Source organism: Eptesicus fuscus, chromosome 7 (genome assembly GCF_027574615.1).
Source record: "Eptesicus fuscus isolate TK198812 chromosome 7, DD_ASM_mEF_20220401, whole genome shotgun sequence".
NCBI lineage: Eukaryota > Metazoa > Chordata > Mammalia > Chiroptera > Vespertilionidae > Eptesicus > Eptesicus fuscus.
This window is the reverse complement of record NC_072479.1, coordinates 60,511,831-60,527,298: the sequence shown is the minus strand read 5'-3', so window position 1 is coordinate 60,527,298 and position 15,468 is coordinate 60,511,831. Positions and strand designations below refer to the sequence as shown.

At 43.3% G+C, this 15,468-nt stretch overlaps 1 protein-coding gene across 1 annotated transcript; it reads left to right on the top strand.

Annotated features, from left to right (window-relative positions):
• Positions 1–5,231: 5,231 nt before the first annotated feature.
• Positions 5,232–8,771, top strand: LOC103285244 (lysozyme C, milk isozyme). Its single transcript, XM_008140612.3, has 5 exons — positions 5,232–5,262; positions 6,348–6,545; positions 7,532–7,693; positions 8,274–8,352; positions 8,705–8,771. The coding sequence occupies exons 1-5, from the start codon at positions 5,232–5,234 to the stop codon at positions 8,769–8,771; spliced, it is 537 nt and encodes a 178-aa protein (XP_008138834.2).
• Positions 8,772–15,468: the final 6,697 nt, after the last annotated feature.

The following is a 15,468-nucleotide window of genomic DNA, read 5'->3' as shown; positions in this document are numbered from 1 at the left end:
AAATCCAGACAGCAGGTTTCAGCATCGATGACAGCTCACACATCCCAGAATGGTGGAAGTTAATGAGCTTTATCTGTGTTTATGCTGGGAGAGTGTAAAGCGACATCTCCTCTAACTATGGAAGGGAGTAAACAATAGTGAGGAGGAGGAGGAGACCTGGCGTTTTGACATTGCCCAAGGGAGGAGGATATAGAGGCAGATCCTTGACCTGGTCATGGACAACACTAGCGACCTTTCCCAATCTGACTTCCTTTTCCTCTCTCTGAGGGTACCTGTTCTCTGGCCCTTGAAATCCCATGTGAATCATTTTTCTTGGCTCAACTTCATAAAGTTTAATGTCAGAAAGACATTGTGTTGTTCTTCTTGTTGTTATTTGGGGATAGATGTTGAAGTTTTTGCCTAAAACAAATCATTCAGCCAGGAAGGAAGCTCAAAAAGGACATGGCCTTCTCAGGACCTACTGGTTAAACTCCTCACACCATCCTCCTGCAAGCAGGTCAAGATTCCCTGTGGCATTTCCAACAAGGTCATCAAGTTTTCTAAGAAGACAGAATAATCTTTGTTCCAGGAAGTACAGTTCTTGACTGATACATTATCCCCCAAAGGGTTATATATCTGGAAGTTGCTCCAAGCCTTAATCCCTATACATAAAACCAATGACAAAATTAGACTATTTCCCAGTTGCCAAACAGGACTCAGAGAACAGAGAGCTATGAACCAAGGCCAGAGACAAGGCAAGGTATAGAAACTGGACACAAAGATTATGAGAAGTTAGACTCCTCGAGCTATGATCAGGACTAAAAATTCTACCATAAAAAAGGAGGCACTTTAAACAGGCACTATCCCAAATTTCCTATGGGACAGGCACTCAATTCCTCCAGCAGGGTTTTTATCCTAATCCTTTCTCCTTTCCTCCTGACTTTAAGCCCTGGACTTTGAGCTGGATGAAAACTCAGTCTGTGATCATGCCTCTTAAGAGTGAGAAAAACTTCATCATACCTCTTGAAGATATTTAGCTGGCACTATGGGCTGAATGTTTATATCCTCCCCAAATTCATATGTTAAAACCCTAATCCCCAATGTGATGGTATTTGGAGATGGGGCTTTAGGGAGCTAATTAAGTTATGAGGGTGGACCTCTCATGATGGGGTTAGTGCCCTTAGAAGAAAATACACTCAAGACCCTTCCCCCTCTCTCCATCATGTAACATTAGAGAAGCTGGCTATCTACAAACTAAGAAGAGGGTCCTCACCAGAAACCCCGTTAACGGGTACCTTGATCTTGGGCTTCCCAACACCTAGAACTGTGAGAAATAAATTTCTGCTGCTTAAGCCACGCAGTGTGTGGTATCTTGTCATAGTAGCCCAAACTGACTAAGACAGCTGGTGTACAGCACTAATGGGCCTCAGCTATCCTGAGGACGTTAAAACAATTCATGAGATAATCCTCTAGGATCATCTGACCACTGAAAAACGTTTTTCTGGTACAGAGGCGAGAAGGTACAGGAGAGGGGCTGATAATAGCTTACGTTTGCTGCATGCTTACTATGTACAGGCACTGTTCTCAGTGCTTCCTACAAAACCACTTAATACAATAACCCTACAAAGGAGATACAGTTATTATTTCTGTTTTACAATTAATAAAACAGGCATAAAGATAGAGTGACCTCCTCAAGGTCACACATTAACAAGTGTCAAGTCTGGTATTAAGAACCCAAAGTCTGACTCCAAAGCCTGTGCTCTCCACCTCCGCACTCCGGCCTGCTGCGAACAGCAGCATCACCCCCAGAACAGCGCACTCGGTGAGACCCAAGGCCCTATTTCAAATTCAAACATTTTATCATTTCCTCTTTAGTATTTTGAAATGAAATTTGAAGGTCACATAACCTAACTTCACACATACTTTCATGAAAATTGGCATAATGTATTAAATGCTGCATAAGAGAGAGATAAAAGGGAAGTAATTTATTATAAATTAATATTTATTTCCAAAAAAAATTTTTGGCTACAACCACACCAGAAAACATAATAAGTAATTGGATGTTAGACCCCCTAACACAGAACGTAGTGGCTACAGCATAGGAATACTGATGTGTCACATTGGTAACTCCAGCAACGTGAGCAGCATTGCCATCAATGATAGGATTTTTGAAATGATAAATATCCTTGTTAAAGTTCCAATCTCCCCTTGATTTTCACAATTGTTGTATTACTAGAAAAATCAGCATATATTAATTCCATTAAAAAATGCTTGTGTTTGTATGTGAAGTGGAGTTAGGCTTAATTAATTTTTAACAGACTTTATACCTACATGAATGTCTACCTAAAACATTTTAAGGTCAAGCAGAACACAGAAAAATTCTTTAGAGGTCAGCATTGCCCTGCACATTGACAGATAGCTAGACCCCACTCCCTAAGCATTAGGAGGTCCCTCTAATCATTGTGACAACCCAAAATGCCTCTAGATATTATTCCCAAATTGTCTCCTAACTTCAATGGGCCTCCATCTTTGCCCCATATCTCAAACCTTTGATGGTAGATTCATGACCCCTCAATTGCTAACCTGATTCCTTATTCCACTGAAACTTTATTTCATTTCCTGATCCCTTCACCATATCCTTCCCTTATTCCCCATTCCATAAAGGTACAACTGCAGTATTTAAATCTAACAACAGGAACTGGAGCCACTGAGGCTTTATAAAACTAGAACAAGAAAAAGATCTTAAACCAGCCAGGAGGAAATGGGAGAAGGGAGGGAAGGGGGAAGGGCAAGGAAAGGAATGGAATAATGGCAGTGAGGGAAGGGATGGAAAGGAGAGAGAAAAGGCCTCTCACCATCTCACCAGAACACCCTGAAGTGAGTAGGCCTCGAGGGCAGATACCACTCCCCAAGGATATGTCCAAAGGAAGGGCAATGGGAGTTTCAGGACATATGCAGAACATATCACCCAACAGCAGCAGAATACACATTCTTCTCAAGTGCACATAGAACATTCTCCAGCTTAGATCATTTGTTAGGCCACAAAACAAGCCATAATAAATTTAAGGAGCCTGTAATCAGCCCTAGCCAGTTTGGCTCAGTGGATAGAGCATGGGCCTGTGGACCAAAGGGTCCTGGGTTCAGTTCGGGTCAAGGGCATGTACCTTGGTTGCAGGCTTCTCTCCTGCCCAGGCCCTGGTTGGGGCACATGCAAGAGACAACCAATCAATGTGTGTCTCTCACATGGATATTTCTCTCTGTCTTTCCTTCTCTCTTCCACTCTCCCTAAAAATCAATGAGATCAATGGGGGGGCGGGGGAGGGAGAGAGAAAGAAGACTGTAATCATATCAACCATCTTTACTGATCACAAGATATAAAACAAGTAATCAATACCAAGAAGAAAACTGGAAAATTCACAAATAGGTGGAGATTCAACAACATGCTCATGAACAATGGGGTCAAGGAAGAAATCAAAAGGGAAATAAAAAATAACTTGAGACAAATAAAACTGGAAATACAACATACCAAAACTTATGGAATACAGCAATAGCATTTCTTGAGGAAAGTTTTTAGTGATTAACACCTACATTAAGAAAAATCTCGCCGAAACCAGTTTGGCTCAGTGGATAGAGCGTCGGCCTGCGGACTCAAGGGTCCCGGGTTCGATTCCGGTCAAGGGCATGTACCTTGGTTGCGGGCACATCCCCAGTGGGGGGTGTGCAGGAGGCAGCTGATCGATGTTTCTCTCTCATCGATGTTTCTAACTCTCTATCCCTCTCTCTTCCTCTCTGTAAAAAATCAATAAAATAAAAAAAAAAAAAAGAAAAATCTCAAATAAACAGTCTAACTTTACACCTCAAAGGATTAGAAAGAGAAGAGGGAACTGAACCCAAATTTTGTAGAAGAAAGGCAATAACAAAAAATCAAGAAGAACTAAAGAAAAGACTAAAAAGACAATAGAAGAGATCAGCTAAACTAAGAGCAGGGGTTTTTTCAAAGATAAACTTGACAAACCTTTAGCTAGACCTACAAAGAAAAAAGAGAGATTAAAATTATAAATTAAAGAGGAGATATTAAACTGATACTACAGAAATAAAGGGTCACCCGGCTGATGTGGCTCAGTGGTTGAACACCAACCTATGAACCAGGAGGTCAGGTTTGATTCTGGTCAGGGCACATGCCCTGGTTGCAGGCTTGATCCCCAGTAGGGCGCTTGCAGGAGGCAGCTGATCAATGATTCTCTCTCATTGATGTTTCTCTCCCTCTCCCTTCCTCTCTGAAATCAATAAAAACATTTTTTTAAATAAATAAAGAATCATGAGAAACTACTATGAATAATTACATACCAGCAAATTAAATAACCTAGAAGAAGTAGATAAATTTCTAGAAACACATAACTACCAAATCTGAATCATGAAAAAATAGAAAATCTGAACATACCAATAATAAGTAAAAAGATGGATCATTAACCAAAAACCTCCCAACAAAGAAAAACCCAGGACCAGATGTATTGAAGAGAAACGCTACCAATCATTCAAGAAAAGTTAATGCCAATTCTCAAATTGTTCCTAAATCGAACCCTCCTAAACTCTTTTGATGAGGCCAGCATTAGCCTGATAACAGAGCTAGATAAAAATATTACAAGAAAACTACAGGCCAGTATTCTTAACAAATATAGATGTAAAAATGCTCAGCGAAATACTAGCAAAACAAATCAAACAGCACATTAAAAAGATAATACATGCCAGGCTGTTGGTGTTTCTCTCTCTCTTTCTCTCTCTCTCTCTCTCTCTCTCTCTCTCTCTCTCTCTCTCTCTCTCCCTTCCTCTCTGAAATCAATAAAAAAATTGTAGAGCATACACTACAATCAAGCGGAAATTATTCCTAGGATAAAGGATGGTCGAAGCAATTAAAAGCCATCTATCTATAAACACAAATTGTGTAATTTCTCCTTATATTTGCTAGTACCCAAGCTTTTTGGTCATTTATCTGCACCCTCCCAGAGTTATTTCAGATCTTCCTAAAATTTATTTTGCAATGAATGAATTTATTTAACTTTCTCCCCTAAAGCTCAAAATTATCAGGAATCATAGAGATTTTGATGTATTTTCATTTAGCTCTAGGCCCTATATTTAAGAATATTAATAATCTAGACTGGAAGAAGCAAGAGATGAAGAAACTCTTGTCAGACAAGAAATGGAGGCTAAAAATAAATACTTGGGATGGGAGTGTGGTGGTATTCTTTAGGGACATGAAGATGGATGTTGGAAGTACTCTGGGAAGTAACTAAAAGAGTTTTCTCCTGCCCTAATCAGTTTGGCTCAGTGGATAGAGCGTGGCCTGCGGACTCAAGGGCCCCAGGTTCGATTCTGGTCAAGGGCACATGACCAGGCCGGCAGGGGAGGGCAGTTAGAGACAACCAGGGGAGGGCAATTGGGGGCGACCAGGCCTGCAGAGGACGGAAGTTGGGAGCGAGATCAGGACAGCAGGGGAGAGCAGTTGGGGGCGACCAGGCCTGCAGGGAAGGGCATTGGGGTGAGATCAGACCAGCAGGGGAGGGCAGTTGGGGACAACCAGGCCAGCAGGGGAGGGCAGATGGGGGCGAGCAGGCTGGCAGGAGAGGGCAGTTGGGGGTGACTGGGCCTGCAAGGGAGGGCAGTTGGGGGCGATCGGGCCAGCTGGGAGTGACCAAGCCAGCAGGGGAGCAGTTAGGCATCAATCAGGCCAGCAGGGTAGTGGTTAGGGGGCGATTAGGCTGGCAGGCAGAAGTGGTTAGGGACAATCAGGCAAGCAGGTGAGCAGTTAGGAACCAGCAGTCCCGGATTGTGAGAGGGATGTCCAACTGCCGGTTTAGGCCCGACCCCTAAACCAGCAGTCTGACATCCCCCAAGAGGCCCCAGATTGGAGAGGGTGTAGGCTGGACTGAGGGATACACACCCCCCCCCCCCCCAGTGTGCACAAATTTTGTGCACCGGGCCTCTAGTGTGATATAAATGACAGAGAATTCAAAATTGCAACAAGATGCGAAACAATACAGACAGGCAAAGTTCCACAAAGCATATAGGACAACCTCCTCTGGGGACATTCCAACAAAGCACAAGCCTTGAAAATCACACTTCTTTCTCCTACCATCCCCTTCTTTCCCCATTCCACCCCCCACCCCCTACCCCCATGCACTGGCCCAAATCTAGGACTGCCTGCTTCCTCATTGAGACTTTATTCCTGGTACCATTCTTGGTTACATCCCCTTCCTTGAAATTTACACTGGCAAGACCAGCTTGGGGAATTAGCCTTGGGCAGCCAAGTCCTTCTTCCTGGCACAGATGCCAGCACAACTGTTCACTCAGAGACACCTTTGTGTCCACAGGGTATAAGAGACAAGCGTGTCCTGGACATAGCAGTTCTCGGATTGCACTAGCTGCAAAAATGAGGGCAATTCTGATCATCTCTCTCTTCAGCTGCTTCTTTGCAGCTTACAATGCCAAAGTCTTCTCCAAGTGTGAGCTGGCCCGCCAGCTGAAGGCTCATGGAATGGATGGCTTCCATGGCTACAGCTTGGCAAACTGTGAGTATGAACTACTCATCCGTCCTTTCTGTCTCTGCTCAAAGCGGCCTTCTTCCCCAACCCAGCAAACTCCCCAAACCAGCTTTCTCCACTCCCCTGTCCGTTCTTGTCTCTGTCTCCTCTGCCTTGTAATTCCTATTGGGTTCTCCTTTTCTCTCTTTCCACCAGGAGTTATCCTATCACAGATTTTCTTTTGCTTCTCCCCCAAATCACCTTCCCACCCAATGGCTTGGAATATTTCCTTGGACATACGCAAAACCTAACCTACCTCCTTTTAGTTTTGCGGCCATCATCTTTGCTTTCACCTGCATTCTTTTTAGTCCAGGTCATTGTAGCACAATAGGTGTTGCCTCCCACCCTCTCCTCTGCCAAAAATAACCTACATCGGCTAAGTTTGTCTAAGGTTGTTCTACGAGTGTCACAAGGGAGTTAGATGGGGATCGTGAGAATAGAAGGCGAGGCAATGAAAAGGATTGAGAGTCATCTATCACATTGGTAGGTACACATGAAACTATTTTAACTTCTCTTGAATATCTTCATTTTTCTCCATGCCAAACCTTCTCTTTCTTATTACCCTCAAAGATAGTTTGTCTAGAATTCCTTCCTAGGATTCTCCTCCACTACCTCTCCACCTCTTCTCTTGCATATACCTTGGGATACAGAGCAAAAGTGCATATACATGGCAAGAATTGGATATTTGCCTGGAAGGTGAGGCTGGAAAGGTTAGATTGTGGGACAGACTGTGATTAATGATTGGGCATTCCAAATATTTAACAAATTGTTATTACATGCTTACCATGGCCTCATTATTGCTTAAGCCTGGGAATACATCTGGATTACAAATGACCTCTAACATTGAGGGTCTCATAGTCTTTGCATTTCAGTCTTAATGGACTTTTCCTTTCTGGTAGCTCTAGTAAAGCACAAGTTGAATCTTATTATGGAGATCCCTTTTTTATCCACACCTTTTGCTCTCTCTGACACAGGGGTCTGCATGGCTCAGTATGAGAGTAACTTCAACACCCGGGCTTTTAATGGAAAAAACTCCAATGGCAGTAGTGACTATGGGCTCTTCCAGCTGAACAACAAGTGGTGGTGCAAAGACAACAAGTATCCCTCAGAAAATGCCTGCAACATAATGTGCAGCAGTAAGGACTCTATCCCCTCTGAGGGCTGGGTGGAGAGGGGGCAGATAAAATAAGTGCCAAATTCAATGCATTACTCCCTAACACCTGACCCTCAGCATGCACTGTGGGAGCTGAGTATACAAAATAAAAGGGCCCTAAGTAGTCCTCACACTAAAACAGGATTCCACAGAGACCCTTCTGCTGAAAAGGGGGGAGGGAGATACACTGACCCTTGACTAAGCCTCACCTTCATGAGTCCCCATCTCTTAAGACATGCTACCCCATTCCTGACACGGACACCTCTGCATCACCAATCCATAAACGCACATAGCACTCGGGACACACTAAGCAGATGCCTGAAACAAAGGCTCTCTCTAGTCCATCAAGTCCTGGATGCCCTCTGGAGAGAACAGGGCTCAAAAACAGATTCTTAGCAAAGGCACCAAATCCTGGCAAAATGAAAGGCAACCCCCCTGAAGGGCTCCAGAGATAAAGGGTTTCGGAATCTCAAATTTCCTTTGGGACTCTTCAAAAAATGATTAATTATTAAAACAGGAAAGGGGATTTTTTTCCCTCTGCGCTCATCCACTTTTCCTTTCAGAATTTCTGGATGATAACATCAATGACGACATCAACTGTATCAAGAGGGTTGTGAAAGATCCTAACGGGATGTCTGCTTGGTAAGGAGACTGTGAAGGGCAGAGACCAGCCACTCTGTCAGGGATGGGCCCAGACTGTGTCTAGGATGCTGATGTGAGCAGCATCTCTGTTGTAGGATTTTCCCTGAGCTTTGTAAGGAGTTGAGACTGTTCTCCTGAGGTGAAATGAGGCAGAATAATATTGTGATGTTTTCACCCCAGGTATCACTGCAGCACCCACCCACTTGTGTCTCAGGTGGGCAAGCCTTCAATACCTAAGACTCTTCCACAACATAAATAGACTCCAGCCTGCAGGCCCTGCATTCCCTCTCCATCGAGCCCTTACAGACTTCTGACTCTGCCTTTGATCTATGTTTTATTTCTCTATCCTTAGGGTGGCCTGGGTAAATCACTGCAAAAATAGGGATTTATCCCAATACCTGGCCGGCTGTCAGCTGTGAGACTGTCCTTGAACATGGCTCCTGGAGAAGGTGGCCCAGATGGCAGGGCAATTCTTCAAGGTCCTAGGAAGCTCTGAATGTTCCCCCATCTTTGCCTCCAAAATAAAAATTACTGAAATTCAGCTGTCTTTCAAGTAGCATGTTTAAGGGCTGGGTCGTGATGGAGATTTGCTACATGGAAATCCTGTTCTCTCCAAGCCCACCATATCTCCTCTGGAAAGATACTTGAGGTAAAATCCTTCCCTGAGAAATGGGTTACCCATCTAAGCGAACTGACAGCTGACTATAGCATTCTAGATCCAGCTTCTTTGAAATTCATTTAGTAAAGGTGGCTAATATTATTCTCCATAACCATGAAGGAAAGTTCAAGATAAAACAGAAGAGAATTGTGGGAGAGATTTGGTTTAGACATGGGGAAGAATTGGCAGAACATCAGGATGATTATGTAGGCTAGGGTAAATGATTAAGCTACTATAATAGAGTCCCAAAAATATGGTGCTCTCACAAAACAGTCCAAGATCAGTAGAAAAGCTCCCTTGTCCCACACAAGACATTCAGAAACCCAGATTCTTTCCCCCTGCATCTCCACCGTACTCTACAGCAGTGCTACTCCAAGTGTGGTCTGTGGACTAGCAGTATGAGCTTCACTTGGGAGATAGAAATGCAAATTCTTGAGTCCACTGCAGACCTATTGAATCCTAGTTTTAACCTCTGTTTTATTAAACTCCCTGGGTGAGCCAAAACCGGTTTGGCTCAGTGGATAGAGCGTCGGCCTGCGGACTCAAGGATCCCAGGTTCAATTCCGGTCAAGGGCATGGACCTTGGTTGCGGGCACATCCCCTGTGGGGGGTTGCAGGAGGCGGCTGATGGATGTTTCTCTCTCATCGATGTTTCTAGCTCTCTATCCCTCTTCCTTCCTCTCTGTAAAAAAAAAAAATCAATAAAATATATTTTTTAAAAAAACAAAAAACTCCCTGGGTGATTCTTATGCAGAGAAACATTTGAGAAGCACTGCCCTGGGTACTGTCTTTACCTACTTGGACAAAGCTGGTTTGAAGGCACTTCCTACTCCGATTTTCAGGAAGAAGAATAAGTGTGGAGAAACACATATGCTATGTTTTAAGGCCTAGAAAAGGCACATGTCCCTTCCATTTATACTCCAAATATAGAATTTAATCACATGCCATTCCTAGCTGCAAGGGCGCCTGGGAAACGTAGTACCTACGTAGGTACTACTTTTGTTCTACTGCAGTGGACAACTAGCAATTTCTGCCATAGTAACTAATAAATCACTTAATAAAGTAAATCATAATCACATTCCAGTAATGTAAGTGTTTCAAACATACAGTCTGACTCATGGGATATAACCATATAAGAGCATTTCTTCGTCCCACCATACCTTTGCATTTATTCTGTGGGGTGGGTTCTTTTCTTGCCTCTGGATTAAAAACTCAGGCAACTATCATGGCTTCTCTAGTCACCCTCAAATCATGAAAGTACACGAACTCTGTCTCAGGAAGCTACCCCTCTTCTCTCCAGCTCTTTTCTTGACCTCTCCCACATCTTTTATAGACTGACATTGGAATATCAACTAAAGATGCAAAAGTATATTTCTCCAATCTCCTTTTGTAAATATTTGTGGTCTTCCAATTCGCTTTGAAATGTGGCATCTATTGTCTAAGGCCGCAGCTGAAACTAAAACAAAGAGTTTCCCATTTAATCTCCTGATATAATATCTTTTAACCATTTACAAAGTACCTTTGGAGACTGCTTATTTGGCCACACTCCGTGTTATGGAAAGCAGGACACTGAGGTCTCATTCTCTGATGGCCTCTGCCATGGCCTTGCTGCTCATGCGGCAGGTAGCCAGCTCTCTGAATGGATAGCCCCACTCCTGCTGCTGTTGCTACAACTGCTGGCTGGACTCCATTCCTTGTCTGATTGGTATCACCATGGCTGAGCCCCAGCTGAAGATTCCTAGGTAGGAGAAGAAAGGAACAGAGAAACAGGAAGGTACAGCTAGGAGGAAATAAAGAGGCCAGCTTGTGTTCTGGCACCAGTATAACACAGCTCCTTATCAGGGCTAATCCTCCCCCAGTTTTTTTTTTTTGGAGCAAGTTCTCTGTACCTCCATGTTCCAAGAGGCTGCAAGGTAAGTTCTCACAACTATCCAAGAACCCTGTGGCTTCCTGAGGTAGAGTGAATTACGCCTTCATCTGTCATGTGATCTTCCAGAGCACTGCAGTGGACAAGGATTATTTCCCCACCACATGGATGTTGAAATTGGCCATGTAACATGCTTTGCCAATGGAATGTTAGCCCGTGTGACAAAGTAGAAACTAAAAATGTGCTTGCATGGTCTTCTTTGGCGTCTTGTGCTCCAGTGATTGTCAGAAGAGAGCATGCTCCAGGTAGCCACTGCACCTCCACCACCTGAGCTCCAGAATGAAACGTATGGAACAGACTTGAACCCTGCCTAAGTCCTGGCTGCTAAAGTAGATCCTCCCACCCACTTAGTCGACCTACAATCCACCAGACCCAGGAACACGAACCAGGTTCAATCCCTGTTGGGGAGCATGTGGGAGGCAACCAATCAATGTGTCCCTCTCACATCAATGTTTCTCTGTCTCTCCCCATCGCTTCCACTCTCTCTAAAAACCAATGGAAAAATGTCCTCGAATGAGTACAACACACACACACACACACAAAAAGGAGAACAGCCGAAGCCGGTTTGGCTCAGTGGATAGAGCGTCGGCCTGCGGACTCAAGGGTCCCAGGTTCGATTCTGGTCAGGGGCATGTACCTTGGTTGCGGGCACATCCCCAGTGGGGGGTGTGCAGGAGGCAGCTGATCGATGTTTCTCTCTCATCGATGAACTCTCTATCCCTCTCTCTTCCTCTCTGTAAAAAATCAATAAAGTATATTAAAAAAAAAAAAGGAGAACAAACTATTGATACAAACAATAATATGGTTGAAGCTCAAAATAATTATACTGAATGAAAGCCAGGCAAAAAAAAAAAAATAGAGTACATACTGTATAATTCCATTTATATAAAACTTTAGAAAATACAAACTAATCTACGTATATCAAAGAAAGCAGATCAGTGTTGTTTGGGAATGTGGGGAGCCCAACCGGTGTGGTTCAGTGTGTGAGCATCGACCTATGAACAAGGAGGTCACAGTTTGATTCCCAGTCAGGGCACATACCCAGGTTGCGGGCTCGATCCCCAGTGGGGGGTGTGCAGGAGGCAGCCAACTAATGATTCTCTCTCATCATTGATGTTTCCATCTCTCTCTCTCCCTCTACCTTCCTCTCTGAAATCAATAAAAATATTTCTTTTTAAAAAAAGGAATGTGGGGGTAGCAGGAATGGGAAGGAGACCCTTCACAGGAATACAAGGAAAGTTTTCATAGTACTAAAGATGCTTACTATATTGAGGTTTCATGGATTTATACATATATCAAAATCTACAGGGGACTCTTTCTGCCTCCCCACGTGGGAGTCTGTACTTGTTCATCAATAAATTTCCACCTTTGCTATAAAAAAAAAAATCTACAAAATTGCATACTTTAAATATGTACAAAATATTGTACATCAATTATGCCTCAATAAAGCTGTTTAAAAAATGAAACTGGTAAGGGTCAACCATAAGCAAGACAACAATATAAATCTCTATAAACTACATACACTCTGCCTAAAAGGAAAGTTCAACTAAAATTTAGAGTTATATCCAATGCATGTGGGATAAATGCATTATAAGAATACAGACTAGTTGCCGAAACCGGTTTGGCTCAGTGGATAGAGCGTCAGCCTGCGGACTGAAAGGTCCCGGGTTCGATTCCGGTCAAGGGCATGTACCTTGGTTGCGGGCACATCCCCAGTAGGGGTTGTGCAGGAGGCAGCTGATCGATGTTTCTCTCTCATCGATGTTTCTAACTGTCTATCCCTCTCTCTTCCTCTCTGTAAAAAATCAATAAAATATATTAAAAAAAAAAAAAAAGAATACAGACTAGTATAGGGCACCAAGTAAAGCGTTCTTACTCATGAATTATCTAGATTCTTGCACCAGCTCTGACACTAATTACTTGGTGTTAATCGGTTGAATTATGTCCTCCCAGAAAAATACGTTGATGTCATAACTCTCAGAATGTGAGCTAATTTGGAAGTAGGGTCATTGGAGATGTAATTAGTTGATGTTATGACGTTGCAAGCGAAGGAATGCCAAAAATTGCTGACAAACCATCAGAAGCTAGGAAGAATCAAGGAAGGAATTCTTCCCTTCAGGTTTCAAAGGGAGCGTGGCCCTGCAGACATGAACGCAGTGACTACTTATGACCACCAGAGGGCACTAGAGAGACAGTGTGAGCTTCCTTTTCAATAACGAAGAGGTGAAAATGGACAGGGGAGGGAAAAGGGAAGAAAGCAGTCTAGTGGAAGTGTAGAGAAGGAACAGAACCCATGATGGATGGAGGTCTCTGGGACTAGTCCAACTTCATCAACACTTTTCTATCCATTTCTTACCAAGTTTATAGTCATTCTAATTCACGACACTATCTCATCTCACCTGAAAGACTACAATACCTTTTAATTATCTCCTTATGGCCACACCTATCTTTCCCCTGGTCATCTATTTTTCACACTGCCACCCAGGGAATCTTCGGAAAATGCAAAACTTTTTACTCCTTTGTTAAAAATAAAAAATAAAGCCTCAGGAACTCTTCCTCGGACTTAGGATAAAGACCAAACTCCTTGCTTTGGGCTACAGTGGCTTCACGTTTGTACCATCTTTCCTCTGCTCCTGGGCTTTTGCACAAGTCTTCCCTCTGCCTGCAGTGTTTCCTCCAACTTCTCTTCAATTCTCTCATTCTTAGTTAATTTCTCCTTGTCCTGCAGATCTCATCTCACTTTCCCAGGGAGGAGGCCTCCCGGAGCTGTGGGATAGGTTCTGTCTTTGTCTCTGTAACAACCTCAGAATTGTAATGTGAGTGTTTGTGAAAGTATTTAATCTTTATCTCCCCTTTTAGACTCTAGACTGTAACAATTGGGATTGTTTCTGTTTAACTCACTGCTATACCCATAGTGCCTAGAATTTATCTGCATTTGATAAGTAACTCATATTACCAGGAAAACTGAGTAAAAGTGGGTGGCACTAGGAGTCCCCGTGTAGTGGCTGGAACCTGGGTGGGAGGTAGTGTTCTGATTCCTAGAGGGGCTCGGCCAGGGTTGAGATGGACTTACTGTGAAATGTAAAGCATTAGAGGGGATGGGAGGATCCATTACTCTAAGGATAACCCTTCCTGCCTCTGACCCTTTGTCACAGCAATTTAGGAATTCTTTTGGCTTATTCTGCCCTCACACCTGCTAAGTTCTCTTTCTCAGAATTCATTGGATACTTAAATCCCAAATCCTTTGAGTTTGGTTATGCACCATAGACTACAGAACTGGGAGAATTACTACTGAGAGAAAAAGGAAGACTGCACTGTTAACCAATAACAAAAATAAAAAAAGAGAATCACTAATACGATTCAGTCTTCAAGTAAAGATTATAGTACAAACAACTTTGTAATAAATTTGAAGATTTATGTGAAAGGACAAATTCCTAGAAAAAATATAACTTACCGAAACTGATGCAAGAAACAATAAAGTTTAACAATCAGATACCATTAAATAAATTGAGTCAGAAAACAAAAATCTTCACACACACACACACACACACACAAAAAAACAAAACAAAAAAAAAAAAAACCCTCCAGCCCCATATGACTCCATAGACAAGTTTTACTAAGTATTCATTGAAGAAATAACTAATCTTACACTAGTTCAAAGAATGGAAAGAGATGATAGAAGTTCAAGTTATTTTCTGAGAATAGCATAACCATGACAACAAAACAATAAAAAAAAAATTACTGGGCAGTTTCACTTCATAAACCCAGATGCAAAAATCCCAATACATACATACATATACAAAGTTGGGAAATAGGTTTACATGTAATACAAATAAATAATGCAATAATAAATACTAATACAAGAATAAACTCTATTTCATATACTCATAACTGTAAATCTACTTTTATCTACCCCTGCATATTATCTACATAACTAGAGGCCCAGTGCATGAAAATCCATGCAATGGAGTGGGGGGTCCCTCAGCCTGGCCTGTCCCCTCTCACAGTCCAGAAGCCCTCAGGGGTGAGAGGCGACCCAGCGATCAGGGGAAGACAACGCCCCCATCACATCTCTGCTGCTGCCACTGCCGACAGCGCAAGCCTCAGCCAGCCCTGGTTACCTGAGCCTCAGGCAGCCCTGGGTGGCTGGGCAGCCGCCATCCAAGGCTTGCCTGCACCTCGGGCATCGGCTGGGCAGCCGCCATCCAAGGCTTGCCTGTGCCTTGGGCTGGCTCTGAGTGGCTGGGGGGCTGAGGGGACTGGGGAACTCCGGAGGCAGGCATGCAGGCCCTGGTGGGGCTGAGGGGACTGGGCACCACCATCTTGTGGCTGTGGGCAGTGCCATCTTTGAGGGTGTGGCAGTCAATTAGCATATTCCCTCCTTATTGGCTGTGGGTGCTGCCATCTTTGCAATGGCATGAGGGTCAATTAGCATATCCCCTCTTTATTAGATAGGATAAAGCAACTACGCAATTAGATTATATTTTAATTCTATCATTCTTGGTGTCCTTAAGAACCAAGATGGCCAATG

Excerpts from the sequence above, each read along its gene's own strand:
- LOC103285244 (XM_008140612.3), top strand. The coding sequence starts at position 5,232 with ATGAAGATGGATGTTGGAAGTACTCTGGGAA. Across the intron at positions 5,263-6,347 it reads TGTTGGAAGTACTCTGGGAA|GGTATAAGAGACAAGCGTGT; the intron begins GTAACTAAAAGA and ends TTGTGTCCACAG. Across the intron at positions 8,353-8,704 it reads CCTAACGGGATGTCTGCTTG|GGTGGCCTGGGTAAATCACT; the intron begins GTAAGGAGACTG and ends CTCTATCCTTAG.